Genomic DNA, 22910 nt, shown 5'->3' with positions numbered 1-22910 from the left:
TCCCCACAGATGTTTTTCATAAATTTTTGCCTTTCCCTTCCCTTCTCAGTGCTGTCTGACTCAGTACCTGACTTCTGCTTGGTTCGCCCATGAAATACAGCGTATTGACATTGGTATGTTGTCATGACTAATTGACAGAGCAGAAATCGAACAGTAATATGTAATACATTTGTTAATAATACAGCATGACTCAAAACAGATTTGTGTGCAAAATGTGATTTATTTACAGTGCTAGATATCGGTACATGTGATTCTAAGGGTGATGGGTGGGGGTGGAGGAATATCCATGGCAGAGTCCAGTTCTCAGTCTCACAGGTGCATTGTCCTTTTGCCTGTGGAAGGATGGAGCATAGGCAGTTCATGGTTGGACAGGGTGGCAATGTGGGACAGTGGGAAGACTTGAGGGGGTATGTCCTGCTGGCGGGGGTCTTGACATCCTACTCTGTCTTTTTTTGTTGGTCTCAGGCTCCTCTTACGGGGTGGTTGTTCTTCAGCAGGAGGTGGGGTTCTGGGGGGCTGTCGAGGTGTTGGGACCTCCTGTCCACTAGCGCCGGCGGAGGTGGTAGGCTGTTCCTGGTCCGGGCTAGTGACAGGGGCCCTGTGTGGTGCACCATGGTCCCGCAACGCGTCCTCTATCCTGTGGAGGGCCAGGACGATGGTCCCCATTGCGGTCCCGATGATTCTCAGCTCCTCCCTGAACCCCATGTAGCGTTCCTCCTGCTGTGCCTGGATCTCAGTGAACCTGGCCAGTACCGTCGCCATCGTTTCTTGGGAGTGGTGGTATGCCCCCATGATGGTGGTGAGGGCCTCTTGGAGAGTGGGTTCCCTGGGCCTCTCCTCCCCCCCTGTCGCACAGCAACCCTCCGAGCTGCCCGGTTTCCTCAGGGCCTCTGTCCCCTGGACAGTGTGCCCGCTCCCACTGCCCCCAGGTCCCTGTTGTTGTTGGGGTGTTGGGTTAGCCTGGGTGCCCTGTAGTGGCAGACACACCGCTGATTGAGCTGTCCTAGAGACAGAGGCATGGGCCCGCTGGGTGGGAGCTGTGCTGGTGTTGGCAGAGGGGGTCGGGTCTGGTGTGGCCTGTGGCTGCCTGAGGGGAACCGACTGCCCAGAGGTCCCCGATGGTCCGGGCTGGTCATCAGGTTCACTGTCGACAGAGCTGCTATCCTCAGTGTGGGCCTGTTCCGGTGGTGGGATGGACACTTCTGGACCCTCCTGGCTGGTGTGTTGTCGTTCGGGTCCTGCATGGGGTAAGAGAGTTTGGTTATTGTTTCTGTGTGTGCAATAGCGTGCGTGTTATGGGTGCCCTTGTCCCCCCAGTGCAGGCATTCCCTTGAGGGAGGTGTTGTGAGGGTAGTTAGTGGGGGGGGGGGTTAGTGCAGTGGTCATGCTTAGGTGATGGGTGCCCATGATTTGTGTTGGCATGCAGGAGTTGGTGTTGGGATGGGTGGGTTGTGCTGGTGAGACATTGTCAGGGAGGATGTGTGCTGGGGGGTTGGGGGTGAGGGTGGGGGTGTGGGTTGGCATGCTGGTGGGGTGGGGGGGATATAGTAGTTGAGATTGGACTTACCAGAGTGCATTCCTCCGGCTACCCCTGCGAGGCCCTGAGGATGCAGGATGTTCAAGACGTCTTGCTCCCACGATGTGAATTCGGGAGGGGTGGGTGGGGGTCCGCCGCCAGTCTTCTGGACCGCAATGTTGTGCCTGGAGACCATCGATCGGACCTTCCCCCGTAGGTCGTTCCATCTTTTGCGTATGTCCTCCCTATTCCTGGGATGCTGTCCCACCGCGTTGACCCTGTCCACGATCCGCTGCCATAGCTCCGCCTTCCTAGCTATACTGGTGTGCTGCACCTGCGAGCCGAAGAGCTGGGGTTCCACTCTTAGGATTTCCTCCACCATGACCCGGAGTTCTTGGTCCGAAAAGCGTGGGTGCCTTTGGGGTGCCATGGGGTGGTGTGGGTGAGGTGTGGGGTGGTGTATGTGATGATGAGTATGTTGGTGAGTGGTGCTTTGTGCTACTATGTGGTGTGTGTGATGGTGTAGTGTGCCTCAGTGTGTCTTGCTTTGGATTGTCTGCTGTGTCTCTCTCTCCTTCTCTCAGTAATTATGGTCGCAGGGGTTTGTGGGTGATGTGGGTGTGTGTTTTATAGTTGGTTGATTGTGTGGGAGTGGTGTGTGTATGTGTATCAGGTGTGTGTATTTCAAATTGTCCAATGTGGCTGTGTTTTGGTGCTGTGTGTGTATTCTGACCGCGGCGGTGTGTAGCGCCAATGGAATACCGCGTTTGAATGACCGCCGTGTGGATTCGTGGGTCGTAATGGCATGGGCGTATTTCTGTTGGCGTGACGGTGGAGGTTTGGTCATCTCCAGTTTCTCGCTGCCCGCTGATGTGGCGGGCTGCAGTGGAGGATGGAATTTTGGAGGTTTGGCCGTTGTGGGTCAGAATGACCGTGGCGGTTAACCGCGGCCGCGTTATGGCGGTCTTCTGACCGGCGGTAAGGGCCTTTTACCGCCGAGGTCAGAATGACCCCCAGAGTCTGTTGAGAGCGGGTGACCATTGGTTTCCTTTTGTTCAGAGCGAGTCAAAGCTTTACAAACAGACAGTGTCTGGTCGACTGCTTGTGTAGTTTGCTGGAGCAAAGGAGCTTTGATAACCCATGTGTCCAGATACGGGACAACCCTTGCCCCTATGTGCTACTATGTGTGCTAGGCATTTCATAATAGTGTACGTGCTCATTTGAGGTCACACAGTTGCCCTTTGAGTTGATGATGTCCACCCTAAACCATAGTGAATTCCAATGCTGTGGCTGTATGGACAGTTGGAAATAAGCGTTGTCCTTTTAAAAGCATGTTTAAAATGCTAGACTGAATCTCAGGTCGGGTGGATGTACTTTAGAGAGAGCCACTCCTCTGTACAAGAGCACCTGCCACCATTTGGAAGAATCATGTATTTGAGGCTTTGAGGGAGACATCTTTAAGTACACACAACATATACTCTGCCTCTTTTAAAATGTTTTCAACAATCGTTTAGCAGCTGTTCAATAAAGGGGCATTGTTGTGCCAGAACTGTCTACTATTCCTTGCCAAAATATATTTTGCATCTGCAATCTGAATAAATGCTGATGCTGAAACACCAATAATTTTCGCTTTTTCGTCGTTTTGCTCCAGGAACCCCTTTGCACTGCCGCCACAGGTATCAGTGAATCTACTGTAATGTCTTCAGGTGGAAAGTCACCACGTACTGGCTCTGAACTGAGCTCTTCAGATGGGAAAGGGTCGTTCAATTCCGGGCCCTGCATCGTATACATTGTGCATCATCCTTCTGATAGTGATGGAGTCATTTTCATTCCCAGCATCCAAAGCTGTTTTGCCCTACATTCTGTTATCTCTGGCTTTGCAGACAGCTGTTGCCATAGGTCATCAGATGACACACCAATAAGGTAGTGAAAAGTGCACCGTTGGGGTTGCTCTACTGGTTAATATGGTTGGGGAGATATAATTACAGATGATACCTAGCTGTACAACAGTTCAGCCAAAGGCACACTGTTATGGAATTCTTGCATCAGCTGTCTAATGCAGTTCAACAATTCTATAGATCCTTTTACCTTTGGCAACTGTGGGTAGTAGGAAGGCTCCTAGTGAGGATGCCACCTGTCATAAGGATGGGGCTTTTGCTAACCACATTCTTCATCTGAATCTGAAAAATGAATGTCCAAGTCATGAGGACCTTCAGCTTGTAAACTAGCTTCAGACTGCACATCATCTCCAGAATCTATTGAAACCTGTCATTTCCATCACTAGCCTGATCACTAAATTCGCCTTCAATATGGCAGAATGATGACAAGTCATCCAAAAACTGTATTGGTGGCTCCTGAGCAATTCTTATTGGAGACATTATAGATACTACTGGTATCATTGCAGGAATCAGAGTTTAAGGCAGGGCCAAGCTGACTGTTTTGTAAGGAGCCATCAACAATACTGTTGAAGGCGTCACTGCTGAACAAGTGCTTGTCAGCCGGCAGGTTGCAGTTGATGGGATGGTCCTCGTCGTCAAAAAAAGGAGTTCTCTACTGGCAGGGTTCCCTTCATCATCGTCAGGGTTGTCTCATTAGGATGGTCTTCGTCAATGAGGTGGCTTTCATTTGTTGTCTGTGAGGATCGAGCCTTAATTTATCAGAATTCTCTTTGATGATGAAGGTGAAGCAGACGTTGGCTTACCAGTAGCTACAGATAAAGGAGTAAAACCATGAGGCCGTAATTGACAGAGGATGTTAGGGAGATGAAACTACACTTGAAGAGGGCTCTGATTTAGCCTTCTCCATCAAAGCACCACCAGAATCGGGAGTGTAGGCCTTTGTAGAAGGCACAGAGTCTTTTGTGGGGGTCAAATGAGACTCTACTGATGAGCATGCAGCTGAATCTTTAGATTTAAATCTTTTTACTGCATGTATGGCCAAGACAAATGGAAAAAGAGAAAGAACATTCAGTATTAATTAAATAATCTCTTTAAACATCGGCTACATACCATATTTCACATCAATTAAAATAATATTTCAACTGTCAAAGATTGACAGCTACTGTTCTATCAGAACAAATGTACTATGGGAGTTACTCATATTACATCAAAGAGTAAAAGTTGGAGGGGAGTGGAGATGGAACAGTCAACAGCTACAGATTTGATGTATAATATTCTTTTTGGTTAGGTGTTTGGACAAGTCTTCCTGCCATTGTTCAGATCCTCTCTAATCGAACAAGTTACATACCTTCATGCTTTATCTGGTAGAGACTCCATGTAGGAAAGTACCATCTTGCCTGGCATGTTACCTACATTATTCACTGTATGTATGTTGTTTTAGCCCTTGTGTCACTGGGATACTGCTAGGCAGGACCCCAGTGCTCATAGTATGTGCCCTGTATGTGTTTCCCTGTGTGGTGCCTAACTGTGTCACTGAGGCTCTGCTAACCAGAACCTCAGTGTTTATGCTCTCTCTGCTTTCTAAATTTGTCACTGCAGGCTAGTGACTAAATTTACCAATTTTCATTGGCACACTGGTACACCCATATAATTCCCTTGTATATGGTACTTAGGTACACAGGGTATTGGGGTTCCAGGAGATCCCTATGGACTGCAGCATTTCTTTTGCCACCCATAGGGAGCTCAGACAATTCTTACACAGGCCTACCACTGCAGCCTGAGTGAAATAACGTCCACGTTATTTCACAGCCATTTTTCACTGCACATAAGTAACTTATAAGTCACCTATATGTCTAACCCTCACTTAGTGAAGGTTGGGTGCCAAGTTACATAGTGTGTGGGCACCCTGGCACTAGCCAAGGTGCCCCCACATCATTCAGGACAAATTCCCAGGACTTTGTGAGTGCGGGGGCACCATTACACGCGTGCACTATACATAGGTCACTACCTATGTATAGCGTCACAATGGTAACTCCAAACATGGCCATGTAACATGTCTAAGATCATGGAATTGTCACCCAATACCATTATGGTATTGGGGTGACAATTCCATGATCCCCTGGGTCTCTAGCACAGAACCCGGGTACTGCCAAACTGCCTTTCCAGGGTTTCCACTGCAGCTGCTGCCAACCCCTCAGACAGGATTCTGCCCTCCTGGGGTCTAGGCAGCCCTGGCCCAGGAAGGCAGACCAAAGGATTTCCTCTGAGAAAGGGTCTTATACCCTCTCCCCTTGGAAATAGGTGTGAAGGGCTGGGGAGGAGTAGCCTCCCCCAGCCTCTGGAAATGCTTTGATGGGCACAGATGGTGCCCATCTCTGCATATGCCAGTCTACACCCGTTTCCGGGATCCCCCAGCCCTGCTCTGGCGCGAAACTGGACAAAGGAAAGGGAAGTGACGACTCCCCTGACCAGTACCTCCCAGGGGAGGTGCCCAGAGCTCCTCCAGTGTGTCCCAGATCTCTGCCATCTTGGAAACAGAGGTGTTGGGGGCACACTGGCCTGCTCTGAGTGACCAGTGCCAGCAGGTAACGTCAGAGACCCCCTCTGATAGGCTCTTACCTTTCTTGGTAGCCAATCCTCATTTCTTGGTAGCCAAACCTCCTTTTCTGGCTATTTAGGGTCTCTCCTCTGGGGAATTCTTCAGATAATGAATGCAAGAGCTCACCAGAGTTCCTCTGCACTTCCCGCTTCGACTTCTGCCAAGGACCGACCGCTGACTGCTCCAGGACGCCTGCAAAACCGCAACAAAGTAGCAAGACGACTACTAGCAACATTGTAGCGCCTAATCCTGCCGGCTTTTTCGACTGTTTCCTGGTGGTGCATGCTCTGGGGGTCACCTGCCTTCACCCTGCACTGGAAGCCAAGAAGAAATCTCCAGTGGGTCGACGGAATCTTCCCCCTGCTAATGCAGGCACCAAATGACTGCATCACCGGTCCTCTGGGTCCCCTCTCATCCTGACGAGCGTGGTCCCTGGAACACAGGAACTCTATCCAAGTGACTCCCACAGTCCAGTGATCCTTCAGTCCAAGTTTGGTGGAGGTAAGTCCTTGCCTCCCCACGCTAGACTGCAAACCTGTGTACTGCGTGATTTGCAGCTGCTCCCGCTCCTGTGTACTCCTCCACGGATTCCTTCGTGCACAGCTTAGCCTGGATCCCCAGCACTCCGTCCTGCAGTGCTCAACCCTCTGAGTTGGCCTCCGACGTTGTGGGACCCTATTTGTGACTCTGAGCCAGCTCCGGTTCACAAATCTTCTAAGTGCCTGCTCCGGTACTTCTGCGGGTGCTGCCTGCTTGTGTCCTTTTGGGGTAGTAGGTGTACTTTACTGCTACTTTTCAGGGTCTTGGGGTGGGGTATCTTGGACACCCTGACTGTTTTCTTACAGTCCCAGCAACCCTCTACAAGCTCCCATAGGTCTGGGGTCCATTCGTGATTCGCATTCCACTTTTGGAGTATATGGTTTGTGTTGCCCCTAGACCTATGTTCACCTATTGCATCCTATTGTAATTCTACACTGTTTGCATTACTTTTCTTACTCTTACTTACCTGTTTTGGGTTTGTGTACATATAACTTGTGTATATTACTTACCTTCTTACTGAGGGTACTCACTGAGATACTTGTGGCATATTGTCATAAAAATAAAGTACCTTTATTTTTAGTAACTCTGAGTATTGTGCTTTCTTGTGATATTGTGCTATATGATATAAGTGGTATAGTTTGAGCTTTGCATGTCTCCTAGTTCAGCCTAAGCTTTGCCATAGCTACCTTCTATCAGCCTAAGCTGCTAGAAACACCTCTATTCTACTAATAAGGGATAACTGGACCTGGCACAGGGTGTAAGTACCACAAGGTACCCACTATAAGCCAGGCCAGCCTCCTACACTCCCTCTAGCCACGGATTCCTTACCTTAGAATATTCTCTTCACAAGATGTCAGACCGGATCCAGAATTGTTCGAGAAGTACCCCTGAGCGTTAGAAGGTGGTATAGTTCAGCTCCGCATCAGCAAGGCATCTGTTCCAGAAATGACATGCACAGTACCTATATGTGCCACCCTGGTGAGCTGCTGTCAGTTACTTTTGTGACTTTCCATCAAAGGATCATCGAGCCACAATAAGAACGGACTACTGGTGTGAAATACAAAGGCCCTGAGAAAAGTGTCCCTTACACTGCAATCGGTTTGCATAGCAGGGAGAATGGTTAGGAATCTGAGGCTAGACAAAGACTCAACCCAGATAAGGCACTACCAAACGTAAGTAACTTGTTCATCTGATAGATTTCTAGCCGCAGATTCTTTACCTTGGAATAGATACCTGAGCAATGCCTCGTGAAGGTGGGTCTACAAAGCCAATTTAAATCAGAAAGTCCTGCAGGATTGAATGGATGAAGTGCCTGTTGCTATGGACCTGACTTTCTGGACAGTAGTTTTTAGTAAACATGTGCAAAAATGCCCATGTTGCTGTCTGACAGATGTCCAGGACAGGGGCTCCGTGGGCTAACACAGTGGTCGCAGCCTAAGCTCTGGGTGTTGTTTCTTGGTCAGTGCATAACAGATCTTGATGCAGAGCACTATCCTTTTTGATCTGTTTCTGCACATCTTTCCTTTTCCTGGCTCCCACGTACCCATTGAAGAGTTGATTGTTCACTTGGAACTCTTTTGTGCGATCAAGGTAGAAGAACAGCATTGCTCTTTTTGGTTCCAGATGCCGAAGTTTATCCTCTGCTTTAAAGAAAGTAGGCAGGGTGATGTTCTGGCCTACATAGAATGGAGTCACAATCTCTAAAAGTAGGTAGGCACAAGTCTTGAGTCCCAGCTTGTCAGGACAGAAGGTCAGGGGATTCGCTGAGAGTGCTGGCAATTCGCTGACCCTTTTTGGTCGACGTAATGGCTCTAGAAAGGCAGTTTTGATGGTCAATAGTTGAAAAGGGCAATTGTGCAGTGGCTCAGAAGGTGCACACATTAAGAAGGTTAGAACAAGGTTTAGAACCCACTGGGGCATGATGAATGGCCTGGTGGGAAACATGCTGCAAGTGTTTGACAAACCTAGCCACAACACGTGACTTGAATAAAGAAGGTTGATCTGGCAACCACAAAAATGCTGAAATGGCAGATAGATAGCCTTTAATGTGCCCTGAGCAGAGCCCTACCGGGCCAAAGATAGAGCAAACAGAAAATTAAAAAGAGGTGCAGAAAGAGGGTTGCTGTTTCTGGAATCACACCATGCCACAAATGTATCCCAACAACAGGTGTATACCGACTTGATGGAGGAACGCCTGGCTGCCAAAATAACATCATTGACTTCAGGAGGAAGGTTGAACACTGTCAGCTGTCATCGCTCAATGTCCACGCACAAATGTGAAGGGTGCGCAGGTTCAGGTGCAGAACCCGCCCCTGTTGCTGACAGAAGATCCTCTCAAAGAAGCAGCCTGATCAGGGGAACTTGGAAAATAGTTCGAGCATGTGACTCTATGCCAGATTCCATTATGGACCAATTCGGTCAGTTAGAATGCTGACAGCCCAACTGAAGAAAAGACTGAGAGAGAAATGGTTAACCCAAAAAATGGTTCTGCAGGAAGATATTAATATTTAACAGTTGCAGGAGTAAACAGTAGACACTGACATCTTCAGTATTTGAAGACCAAAGTAAATGATGACATTTTTGCAGGATAGAGCGACCAGCATGTTAATCAGCTTCCAGTACATAAGTGAATATATTTGAAGCGGAAGAATGAGCAAAAAGAACTATGCAAAGTTTTAACATTGCATTTGCAAATTTACATCAATGAGGATATAGTATCCATCAGAGTGAAGCCAGGTTAAGAAGGTGTAGTAGAATATAAAGTGCACAATGTTAGGAGCTGGAGTCGATACAGTGCTAGGTATTATAGGTTGAGAATTTTAACACCAGGAAAAAGAAACAATGTAGATTTACTGCTGTCTGAAAAATTGTTGCGTAAATTGTGTTCTCCCTAAAAAAAAATAGGACTGCAAACAAACACCTGAATTCTCATTAAAAGTTTATGCTAACATAAATAGTTTAATAACATACTATGAAATTAACTTACTACACTTCTTTCATTTATTGAAGCGTGAAAAAATGCCTTTTTAACACAAATACTGGTATGTATGGAACAGCCTCTCTCTCGTTGTCACCTCTTTTGAAACTGGATTGTCATTGGCAGAAGCATAGCTACACCTTTTACATTTTCAGTTACTCTAGTTCTGGGAATATGGACAGTTCTCTTGGAAGTGAAACACAACCAACCATTTGATTATGTGTCATCATAATATCAGTGTTAGTTTGAAAAATATGGTACCCTCACTGAGGTTGCTCATTACAGAACTGGGCATGCTGGACATCTACTTATTGTTTCAGAAACTTTTAAGGGAAGTTCTGCATTTGTTATCTGCTACTAAAACATGTGGCCCAGATCAATAAACTAAACACTAATCAAACTCACTCAACAGGTTTTGCTTCTGCTTGCCTTTTTGGATAAAAAGATTATTCTAAAATCTTATCCACATGCTATCAGAAGTAGCTAGACTCTTGTAATCATAATACCCTTTTCTGTAAGATTATCTTGTGGAGATATCCTCTGCAAATGAATACAATCAAACTGCACCAATATGTCATTTGGTTATGTAGGAGTGATCAATGCAAAATCTGCCTCCTAAAAAAGACCACATGTTGGCCTTAATCATATCAAATAGCAAAATATTAAGTGATGCACATGATTATCAATTCCAATACTTCTTTAATGCACTAGGTAAACCCTATGAACTTTTTTCATTGTTGCATCTGAAACTCTGAGTACTTAACATCATAATACTCTACATCAAAAAGAGATCTACCTACATGCACTGATGGAACAGGGCCTATGCTTGTCAGCCGTAAATAGGGCAAAAGTCATCAATACATTGATGACTTACCCTTTTCCATTCTGTGCATTTCTTTATGCAGATGTCTAACTCCTATGAAATCTCAGCAAGAAAACCGGAAGTGAAAAAGAAAAAAAGTATGTAGCTTCATAAACAAGGTTTTCTTCATTCCACACACTTTTATCCACGTAGCCTAGTGACTGTGTAGACTAATCACTGCAAAGTTTTAAAGAAAGATGTGCATTGCTTGGAATTTGCTGGCTTCGTAGGTTCATTGCTCATACCCATAAGCATTCCAAGTGATCACTGTCCAGCCGCCTCCCATCACCCCATATCCACTCATATCTTACCTCATCTTGCCAGTGTTTGAGCTGGCTGCTTCACCTAGGCTGAAACTACTGTAAGTTGACATGTTTCCTCTCCCCATTCTGAACCACCACCCAACGCACTTTTAGCAGCAATGTCCCTTCCACCTCTGGAACCCAGCAAAAGGAGGCTACACACTCTACTATGCTTCTTTTTTTGGTCCTAACTATTCTTGAACATAAAACAATTACTACTTCTACTCCCACCATTTCTTTGAAAATTGGTTCTACCTATCTCCCTATATTTGCTACCACATTCACTAATGTGCTAATCATCTTTAGGGTTAATTCATGCCAAAGACTTTCTGCTTAGCCCTCCCACACATCCCCAAAACCATTTAAGAAAACTTGTGGGTTTCTAGCAGTTAAATCATGTGCCACTGTGGCAGTAACATGCTGCCTTACTTGCCTATAGAGTAAATTACTGAAGTTATGATGATGCCTTAAGAAATTTCTGGATTAAATTTGTTAACAAGAACGTACTACACTTTTCCCCGATGGGAACTACAAAAATCTAGTAGAAGAGCAAAAGCTAATAAATCTAACACTAGTTCCAGTGACTGTTACATGAAAAAAGTAATTCTTTACATGGGTAAGTGCATTTCTTATAGATAATGGTAACCTGCTAAGATTTATCAGAATAGACCTTGAATAACCAGTTGATCTATAGACATTTAAGAACTTCATTTACAATGCCAAGCTCAATGGGCCATCTTACTTCTGGAACTTCAGGAATAAGTCAACCTAATCAAAAGTAAGACACAACTACTCCTAGAAAAGCCTTTGTGAATGGGTCCCTAAACCCTCAGGACACTTTTGTAGCAAATCCCCCCACGGTTTTAGTATCCTCCTTTAACTTTTTGTCACTTACGGTCCTGACTGCTGGTCAATGTCAGCTCCTTTCTGAACGAGGACAGGGATTACTTCATGGTGCTTGTTCAAGACTGCCACGGTCAATGCAGGGCGGTCATCATTGTTCAAACAGTTGGGGTCGGCTCCCTGCAAAAGATGTGAAACAACTGGTTTGCTATCAAAGGAAATACAGTCTTACTTTCTTGAAATCCTAGCATATAAACAGATATCTAAACAGATATCAATAACTGAGACAGAATTCAAGAGATATTAGTGGCAGTGCCACAATTTCAAGAATACACTCAATTTGCATTGATCAAAGTAAATCACATTTTATGAAATAAAATAAATTTCTCAGCCAATGCCTTATCTGCTTAATCTGGGCCCCTTTACAATTTATGTGAAAGTAAGTCTTTGCAAAATTGAGTAATCGGTTTTGAATGTAAAGATAAGCTGCTTTTATTTTGGCCATAGTGCACAAATTCAAAACTAAATTCTCAAAATATCTAGTTTTGCTAGGTAAGAGTGAAAAAAAAGAAAATGACTAGATATATGCTGCTGTACACTATGAATGACTCATAAAGCAGATTTGAAATACAAGTGCATAAATAGTCAATATCATTGTCTTGTGTATATTATGCACAAGCTATTTGCATGCTCAGGTCAGACTTAAACATGCAAATATCCAAATTTCCCAGTTCAAGTTGGCTTCTCAAATGAATTTTTTCACAAAGGGTATTCAGGATGAGTTAACTTCTGTGGGCGAGGAGATGGCTTTCCTAAGGAATGCACGACGTTACAGTGCATGCAATTCACACGCATGCCTTTTCCATGCAGCCTTTACCACCCAGGTTCTTTTACCATGCATGGCACGTATATAAAAGGTAAGCATATATAAGGTAACTAGATATAAATATATACATATATATGTATTATGCAGTCATCACTGTGTAATTACAGTTAGCACCAGGTTTCCTTATGAAATTGATTTTTTTTGGTTTGCTAATCACTTTGGGGTTATTTGACGAATCTTCACAAAATTTGCCAGAAAAAAAGAAAAGATTCATGCACCTCAGCTCCTTCCTGGAAAGTTTTTTGGTGATCTGTCAAGCGAGGTCCAAGAAAAATTGTGGTCCCAAATGGAATTTACTTATGCAATTTGCTATAGGAACTTTAGACCCAGCCACAGCCCTAATGTCTGAACATAATTACTTCAAATTTGGCAGAAAGATAGATCTTTACTCAGAAACCGTGCTTTTTGTCACAAGATGTAAATACGTTCAATATTTTCTGAGAAATTAAGGTTCAAATATATAGATATACAGAGACCAGAGTGCAGCAGCAAGACTGGCAGATCAACCTAGAAGATCTAATAGGCTGCCTCACTTCAACCAAGATGTGATGGCAGCCATTTAAGGACTCAGCAAGTACTCAGTCCCGTCCTAAAAAAAATAGTAAAAAAAAAACAAAACAAAAAAAAACAACAAGTAGTAGGGCAGGGTATCAATAACCTGTCACCCTAGTCCTGGCGGGGCTTCCCCAGAAGGACCACTCCTGGGGTTAAAAAAGTATTTCTTTTTAAACAGTACCACAACTCTGCAGAGTCATTTGTCCCGCCCTTTTTAAAAAATAAGCACCCCGGTGTGGGCAAGGCCGGGTAGATCAACGTTATATATTCTTTTATGGAGGTACTTGTGTAGCCCCTACCTTAGCAATAGCCCCACCCCCTGCCACCTTCCTTCCCCCCCGCGAGGCTCCGGGAGACCCCATTCCCTGGGACACTGCTGTGTTCCTTGCCCAGGAGAGTGTGGGTAGGGAATTTAACCTGTATTCCCTTCCTGCACTCTCCCAGGCAGGCAACACAACTTTGCTCCCTCCCGTCATGGGTATACTAATAGGCTGCTTTCACCCGTTTGGAAGCAAAAGAAAGTAGCCTCCTCCCACCGGCATGCAGGATAGCTGCTGGGTGGGGAGACAGCAGAGGTTCTGGTGATGTGCGGGCTCCCTCTGGGGCCCTGACTGATGTCCCTTGTTATTGGTGGGCCAGGTGAGCACCAGGGCGGCCACTTTCAACTAAAAGCCGGCTTCTGCCTGCACCCGCTATGGGTGCTGGCTGGGGATTTGGCAGGAGCCACAGTGGCCTTAGGGCTCCCTCCGCAGCCCTCAACGATTTCTCTTGTTGTGGGTGCCCTGGGTGGGTACTGAGCCACCCAGATTCAAATAATACCCAGCTCTCACTATGGGTGCTGGCTGGGGAGCCTGCAGGGGCCTTGGTTTACACTTCGATGTAGACTCATAAGTCTCCACCCTGGAAATGGGGGGGTGGAGACTCCTACGGCTGAATTTAGAAGTGCAAAGTTACTATCAGTATCTTTCAGTCTGTTTGAGCCTGCTAGTGGGAATCTCACTGTAGCAGAAACTTACTATAGAAAGTAAAACAAATTTTAAAAAACAAATAATTTTAAATTAATAAAAAAGATAACTTTTTAATTTAAAAAAATGAAACCCCATTTACCTAACTCCTGTTCACCTCTGCACTAAAACATAACATGTTAATACATTTTAAAATAGCTAATAATTTTAAAAAGTATTTAAATATTTGTATTACATAAAATAAACTATGGTGTTAATTGCAATTCATAAAATACACATTTAAGTTTAGTGCAGTCCTAACTGCATTCCAGGTAAGCCTTGGAGTACGTCATGCATCACATATCGCCAATTACCCTTAAATCAGTGGAAGGAGTTAAAAACACTAACACATAGGGAAACGTTTTTTCGTAATTACATTTTTGTAAATGTTATTTTTCAATATATGATGACTTTTAAATACAATACTTTGTAAATTAAACAATTTTTAACAAACAATTTAAACTACAAGCAAAATCTTAAATAACTTTTACCCAAGACTGAAACACATTCAACACCAATAATACATTAAGGGGAGGCAGAGGAAAAACTGTCTTATGTGGCTGTTTGGTTTGTATCAGTCATATCTCTTCCTAAACCTCGCCTTCAATTTCCTAACCCATTTGGAAGTAATTTTTCACCCTTTTCCCACCACTCCCCCTTCACCCTCTCATATTTACTACTAAACCCTACAATTATGTGTACAGAGATTTCTGCAACAGGCTTAGAGTTTCCCATACAGAAAACATAGGAGATGCAGAGCCGAAGATCTGTAGACACCCATCTTTGACTTGCATTTTGAAGTGTAAATAGTAGTACTACTTTAGCATTTGTAAATAGGTTCTTTAGATCCTTCTATACATAGTCTCCCGGAAGTTTTTCACTGCACTTTATATATGAACCCCCATCTCTTTATGTCCCTCCTAACTGCAGTTTGGGCCCCACCCAAACCAAGACCACGCGTAGTGGTTGAACAAAAAGGCTCAGCCTCATAGATAACATAGATCAAAATGTTTCCAGTTCTATTAAGTAAAGAGAATCTCTCAAGAGGGTATACATTCAATGCCATAATTCATACCTAAGAGCCTGAGGGATCTTACTTGACTCTCAATTTGAGATCCAGATGTCTTCATTTAACTGGGTTATAAAGATTACACAATCCACCTAGATATGAAAGGACCCCGTCACTGTGCTGTACCATATGGATGTGATAGACATATCCTTGGATAGCACTGTCCCCACATGCATGTAGCTGCTTCTGGCACTTTGCAAAAATCATGATTTTAATTTTGGACATATTTATGTGACAAATTGTATACTTTAATATTCATAGAGTTCTACTCACTATGAAGACTTACAGGTGACAGATCTAATATGATGGCACCATCTGCATTAAATAAAGAGAATCTAATAGCTCCTCTCAACATAGGAGAGTACATTTATATAACTTTTGTGCAAATAGAGAGAAAATAGCATGGGTGTGAGGATGCGCACTTGTTTTAGTCACTACTCCTTTAGTTGGGCCTCTATCTCCACAAATTACAAATTAGCACCACATGCGATACGCGTAAGGCTGTCGAGAAATCATTAAATACAGTTTGAACTGGCTATCCTTTATGCAGCACATATTTATCTTACAATTTATACAGTGCTATTATATTGTCCAGGCTGCACAAATTTGTTTGACAGTCTGACTGGAGTGTAGAGGAGATCTGTGTCTGCATAGCTATTTAGAATGACTTTTTTTTTTTGTAGAAGGGGACTGTAGAAGTCGAGGTCCAAGATGGTGAGTGAGGCAGTATTTTTCCTGCCCACTGCAAAGAACCAGGAGTTGAATGCTAGATAGTCTTGTGACTGGTTATCAACTTTTAAGCCAAAGAAACCTGCGTATATTGGTCCTGGCAGCCGAGTCCTGAGGTGGTTCACTGTGTGGTTGAACAGAATAATTGCTAAGAATTTCATAACAGCTACCTTGTCCTTGTTCAGGTCTGTATCAAAGTTCAAGTCCAGCACCTTCTTGAATTTACCGTAGAAAAACTGCATCAGTGCTTAAATCTATATCTATTACCTCCTTTGTAGGTTAATGTAATTAAGGAATCACTCTTACTGGCTTTCATGTCAATAACTGTAAATAGTTTTAAACTCTGGCAGGTATGGGATTCAAATATGCCTTACTAAATATGATAATTGGGCAACATAATGACACAATTGCAACAGTCAGGTACAGCTGGCGAGGAGAATGTACAGATTTATTTTCTACATCACAAGGAGTCCAGCAAGGTTGTGTCTTGGCCTCATTCCTTTTAAAGATGTATATAATTTCTTTGGAATCTGAAATTAAATTAAAACAAATCTTCAACAATTGACAGTGATTCTATATGCTGAAGATGCTGTCCCATGCACATGTGAATTTACAAAATGTGGTTGCTTCTAATGTCAACTACATGGAGGATAGGGATTTGAAAACTAACATAAAAAAAAACAAAGTTATGTTTCTTTAAGCAAAGAGAAAACTCTTCTTACAGGGGTCTCTTATGAAACCTGAAGTTGGGTATCGTTAGTATGCATGAAGATATCATCCACATCAGAGAATTGTCAAGTAAGCCTGATGATTGTTTAGAGAGATAAGCACTTTTCAGATGGTTTATGTACTCTTCTGAACGGGCCACCCTCTGGTACTGAGACTAGCTCCTGAAAAATAATCCTAGTTGTTGGAGACAGTGAAGATTTTGAAGGGTTCAGAGTTAGTTAGGCGGCGCCTGCGAAAGAGCTTTGGGCAAGTGGTGTTAAACTCTTATCATGTATCGCAATCTCCTTTTTATGAGCCAAGACCTGATGGCCTTGGCCATCAGAAAGATCTCTGCTTCAGCCAAATGACAGAAGTGAAATTAGTAGTGGCACCCACCTACTTAACAAGTGGGGTACTTTCAGTTTTGGGGTATATGGAAATATGGATGCATTCATAATGCAAATCCAGCAAGATCATATGCTCTTCCATCTCTAAAATACGGAGGAATGTCTTGTAAGTGGATCATTCAGCAGAATGACTGTTTTCTGAGGTATTTGTGTAAGCTGAAACATCAATTAAAAAGGAAGCCCATAAAATAAAGAAAACACCTGCTTTTTTGTTTGTTTTTTTGTTTGAGATCTCTGTACCTAAAGAGAAAAGATGTTTGTCTTTTTAACAAAAGGCATCCGACCAATTAGACATTAGCAGCATGCTGGTAAACCACTGTCAACGGTCAATGCCATTGTCCAAGAAACAGTTTCTTCTAGCAAAGTCAAGGAAGTCAATAATGGGGACACCTCCCCAGACCATTTAGACATCTGATCCACTTTTGTCAGGAATTGTTGGGACCATTCTCTCAAACTGGACTTTAGGCACCTCCACAAAAATGTGTGCTTATTAACAGTGAGAGATGCACAGAGTGTTCTTCAAGGCACATAAACCATGAACCTTACACATGGGCACAGACTTTGCCTTGAAATTGTAGGACATGCCATGCCTGAGATCTGTCAAGGAGAAGAGGTGTGGGAGCACATTTTCAAGCAAAGCAAATGAAGTACAGATTCTATATGTGAAATAAAAGTCATAGGGGCAATGATTAAGAAACGCTCCCAATTTACTTTTAAAATGTGGATCATTTTTGGTGATGACTTGGTTGTATAACTTATACTTCACCCATTCCATCTTCCAATTCTAGAATTAGCAAAACCCGCCAATCCTCCCCTCAGACAAAAACGCAGAACCAACTTAATATGTGGGAGAACACAGTGACCTGCAGGCACTTCTGCCAGCAACATTAACTCATTTTGGACCAGTGTAACTTCATTAGTTTGCTTTACCTAAATCCCAAAACCAATGGGACTCAACGTGGACCTCTTTGCACAGATTCACGTATCATCCAGACTCTCTGAGGGATGCTTTTAGAAGCTAGTCTGTGGATTCCTCCATTAGAATATAGCTAGGCATTGATTTTGATACCCCAAAACACTACCTTCAGGAGGGGTTTAACTACCACAAAACAAATAGCGGAACATCATGCTTCAAAAGGTACATTTTGGTGTGCTCTAATTCAATACGTGGCTCAGAAAGGGAAGGGCCTTTTTCTGTGGAGTAGCTGGTCAGGATCAGTTCCAGGAGTAGAGTCAGGACAGCAGGCTTAATCACACACCTACTGGTCTAAGGGCAGTATGTGAAAGTATTCTGGTCCACATTGGTATAAAGTGAACCTTACAGCAGTGCACTAGTTCTGATGACCAGTGAAAAAAATGCTTGTAAGGACTAATTTTAATAATGGACTAGAAGCATGCAGTTTGAGCTTTCCTGATAACATTAAGCAGAGCCAGCATATCCATTTGTTCCTTAACATCAGCCTCTCTAGGAAGGTTTTCCAGGACAGATCTATCACCTACTATATTAAAACCAGTGTGCTGTTGGGATAGCCATAATGATTCTGTATAATTTGCTTGAGAATGGGTTATGCCTTGAGATCTATTGATAATTGCATCCTCAGGAGTTCTTTCCACATGTGTGATATTCTCTCCGTTTGACCCTTTTAAACAAAGAACCTCAACTTTCAGAAAATAATTTCTTTTCCTAAACGGATGATTGTGATTAACATTATGATGGACTTTTAACTACACAATCACTGGGGTCTTTTTCCTGCAGAGTTCATGGCCAGACTTTCTTTTATGCTATCAAGATCACTTCTATTATGACTTATTCTCTATACCATGTGATAGATTTTCCTTTGTCTGTTCGTGTCCCCTTGATATTTCTTCTAATGAACTTGTGCAGCAAGGTTCCTTTGTTCAAAGGTTTTTTCCTAGAATACCTGAGGATGAGAAGACTGAGATTACATTCTAGGCTATGCTCCTCATTTTCCTGTGCCGAACCACCTACTTCTATAGATTTAATTCTATGTTTCCTAAAGTTTCTAATGGTTGACATCCTTGTTTCTGTATCCTGATTGCCCTCAAATAGCAATATTGTCTGGTGAAGATTTTCTGTAATTTCAATAGCTTTTAGCTCCATGGATTCCCTTGAAATCCCAGAGGGAGGCTTTTTGTATTCACCTAAATATGAGTTATTTGTAATATCTCAGTTGAAGCAGACTGAGTCTTTTTGCCTCGAGGCTTAAGTGGCATATCCAACATAGTATTAACTTTTTGCAGTCTCAGACTGTTATGGGCTTAATTTATCTTGGGATATTATGTTCGAGGTATTCTTCACTCTTCTTCTCTTTTTTCTTAATGTTTTACTTATCACTTTACAGACCCGTGAATGAAGAATGGACTTTTTACCTGACTCCAATCTCTTGGGTGGCTATAATTTTGCTGTGGCAAGGTAAGCCCAGATCACCTAGAATGGTGTTTTCCCCAGGTGGGGTTTACGTGTTTCTAGTCTATAGCATCAGGTTCAGTTTTACCATGGTTATAACTTTTCTGTTTATTTATTTTATTTTACTTGCAGAAATCACAAAACTAAAAGTAGCAGGGTGGTCAGAAACTCAATAGCAAGTCAGTAGTAAGAAGGGTAGTGGGTGGTAGATAGTAATAAGCGTTGATTTTGTGTTGAATCCAGTCTTATTGATAGACTCACTACCCCAGTATCACAATATATCAGTTTCCTACATTATGAAATAGGGTTGGAAATTGTTGTGCTTCTGTATGCTGATGGTACTGCTACACAGTTCACACTTTCACTCTCTTCATCCATAAGTGGAGCTTACTTCAGTCGCTCTTACATTTGCTGTTTAGCTCTTCTGAGCTCTGAGTGAAGCTCCTTGTGAGCCCCCCATTATTTCTCCTTCAGGCCTTTTTCTTACACATTCTTACAGTTTTCACTCCCCTTTTTCTGGTCCTCAGACCACAGCCTTAATCTCAGTCTCACTCCAAGCTTTAGACCACCGGCTGCAAGTGACATTTGGTTTGGGACCCAAAGGCTCTCCCGAGGGCCATATCCTGCCCAATGCTGATCCACCCACCAAAGCACCAGCAATGCCATGCCTACCACGCACCTTACCCAGAGACCCACGAGTGGTCTTAATCATTGGTCATGCCCTAGTTACAGAGTGGAGGGATAAGGGCAACACCAAGCACAGACTGGACTGGGAACAAAGCTGCCCCCGTAAAGGGCTGTGGCCCAGGCCCCCCACCGCTTCCATGACCTGGCACGGGCCTCAAGGAAACTCAGAACAAGTGGACCATGCTCTAATGCAGACATCCTTTGACTCAGTGCCACTGCGTGCACAACTTGCTTCTCCTGGCCTTCTTTCGGGTTATCTCAAACTGTTGCTTGATACTGCAGCCACCCCACTGCATAAAGGTCAGGTGGGGATTGGGTGGGTGGTTGGGTGGGCAGAAGTTGTCTCAGTCCCCGGATTCCGGTGTACATGGGACCACAGAGCTGCAGGACCACACAGCACAGTGTTTTGGGCAAGGTGTCTGGTTCTGGACCCAGGTCCATGAACTTAATGAGGAGCAAACTGAAAGCAAGTGCTCAAAGACTGCCAAGGCGTTTGTTGCTTTATCAACTAGGTCTGGGAAGATGCCTGTGGAAAAACTAACCTAAGTTATCATATAATAAATGTTTCTTTTTTTAAAACACTTACTTCGTCAAGTAGCTCTTGAACCACTGAAATGCTTCCTTCACCTTTTGGTCCAACTTCTTTCAAGAGCTGTCGATCTTCAGGCTGTGAGAAAAAAAAAAAAGAGTTAAAACATCCAAAACACCTAAACCAAGAGTATTGGAAAGTAGCCGTAGTTTGTTAGGCATAACTTACTGAAGTAATGGTGAACTAATTGAAAGTAATTAACATGAAGATACTTAGCAGGTTATGAGCAAGACAGTCTCTGGGTCAAATGCATTTGGTACCCCACTTTTGGCACCAAAGTAGCCTCACCTATTATCAACAGGCTCATGAGGGATACCCCATAGCAGATGGTAAGATGGAGGACAATCTCTGTGGCCTATGGCTTGTTATGAGTTCCTTTTTTGACTGGAAGTGCAAAACAGACCAACTGTTATTGCTATGAACCTTTTTTCTCTATTCTTTTGGTGGATTATATCAAACTCAAATCAACAATTAAGCCGGTGATTGTGTTTGCAATGCATTTTGAGGATCGCAGGTTCTACCTACAGGAAGTCTATCTTCTTTTTGCTGGACTTTTCTGGTCTTTTTTTTCTTCCTTTCTTTACCAGTGCTGCCTGAGGAACTTTGACCATCGTCACTCACTAAAACAGAGATAAATAAATAAAAAATTAAGCACAATATTAGACAGCAGAACAAAACACCATACAATACTGATTCAATAGAGGACATTAGCTCCTTTGTCTCACCAGTGAGCATCTAAAATCTGTTAGAGCATGTAGTTGAACTCAGTTTCCTAGTCTCTTCTCATAACTGGAAATGCATACTTTGATTTTAAAATGTAAGTTATAATTTAACCATTTATTAACTTTTGAGATTCTGTACTGAATAATCCACTTGTTTTTTTTTTTTTTTACATCACCAGCAAGTTCAGACTCCTCTGGACAATCTAGAAAGTCCCCTATAAAGTTAAAAAATATTTTGATGTAACGGCGACAGGTTTGTCAACAAGCAGCCCTGCTGCACAATGTATGGACTCACCCCCTCTTCATTTCTGCACGTCTTGGCTTAGTTCCTAAAAACGTACTGATGATTAGATGAAAAAATGCTACACCCAGCCATGAGCAAAAGAATGGGGACATCCATCAGTTATATAACTAGATTAGGAAATGCAAATATTATAGGTAAAAGCTTTTTGTTCATACGTCAAGCCCCTTAAGAATCCAACAACTTATAAATAATCTTAGCAACGAATCGGGGAGGAGATGACAGTTCAGAGCATAGACCCTACGCACCAACACGTGCTGCAATTGCCAAAATTTTGCTGAAAACTGAAAACAGATGTATTGCTCTGTATTCAAATTATTTGGTCAATCTTACAGGTTTTCTGTCATTCATCCCAACAATCACACTAACACATGATGGCATTCCTGCCCACAACAGCTATCAGAGAGAAAACGACCAAATCTAAATATGGTAGTATAGGGTGACGCAATTGTACCCCACAGAGGATCATGGTAGGAAATGTGTCTTTTCTGCATGGTTTCCCCAGATGTTTCCCCTTTGCTGGCTCCTAATTTTGTTTGCTGGCTTTAGAACTCTGTGTACTTTATTACTGTTAACCAGTAGTAAAGTGCCTGTGCTTCCCTTTAAACATGATTAAATATCGTAAATCTAATTGGTTTATTTAACATGTCTATAAAAGTCTCTAGTATACAGTGTGCACACTTTACCCAGGGCCTGGAGGTTAAGTGCCACTAGTGGACTGCAGCAGCTATTGTTCCATCCACTACAGTGGCAAAGAGAGAAAACATGGACTCAGGCCTAGCGTTGCAGCCCCACTGTAACAGTTGCAAACAAGCTGTGCAACTTGTCCTAATAAACGCTTTTGACAGGTAAAAAGCTTCCTTTTGTAATATTAGCAGGCCACCCATTTGTAGATCTTTTAGCCCACAGAGCAGGGTGCATGATATTTAAAAGTAGAACATGTAAAAATGTAAAGTTAGCATGTTGTTGCAGGGACTAGCATCCACAAGCTATTTTCACTGGAGGGGTGCTGACAGGCATGCAGAGAAACACTGGAAGCAGTATTAAATATTAACACTATGGAATGGGACTGGCTACAAAAATAATTAAACCACTATTTTGATTGTTATTAAAAATCCAATTCAATAGTGAAGTCAGATTTGTAAATGTTACCCTTTATTTACCTGAACTGTCAAAAGACTAATTTGCATAAGCCTCTGCCAGCTCACAGTCTGTGCTCAGCATTGAATAGTTGTGAAAAAACTGTGAAAAGCCTCAAGGAGCAAACAAGAGACTGAGATGATAGGGC

The 22910-nt window shown here is 43.2% G+C and overlaps 1 protein-coding gene across 3 annotated transcripts in view; it reads right to left on the bottom strand.

Moving 5' to 3' along the window:
• DZANK1 (double zinc ribbon and ankyrin repeat domains 1) overlaps window positions 1-22910 on the bottom strand; it is a 741684-nt gene that overhangs the window by 129526 nt on the left and 589248 nt on the right. For all 3 annotated transcript variants that reach the window (XM_069234738.1, XM_069234737.1, XM_069234736.1), the window contains 3 exons: window positions 21125-21219; window positions 20597-20677; window positions 11590-11717 (listed from right to left, as the gene is read on the bottom strand). In XM_069234738.1, coding sequence (XP_069090839.1) covers window positions 11590-11717; window positions 20597-20677; window positions 21125-21219 — 304 coding nt within the window. The remainder of the gene's footprint in view (window positions 1-11589; window positions 11718-20596; window positions 20678-21124; window positions 21220-22910) is intronic.

The sequence above is a fragment of the Pleurodeles waltl genome, chromosome 5, assembly GCF_031143425.1.
Source record: "Pleurodeles waltl isolate 20211129_DDA chromosome 5, aPleWal1.hap1.20221129, whole genome shotgun sequence".
Classification (NCBI taxonomy): domain Eukaryota; kingdom Metazoa; phylum Chordata; class Amphibia; order Caudata; family Salamandridae; genus Pleurodeles; species Pleurodeles waltl.
Note: the sequence above shows the minus strand (reverse complement) of the source record. Positions and strands in the feature narration are given on the sequence as shown.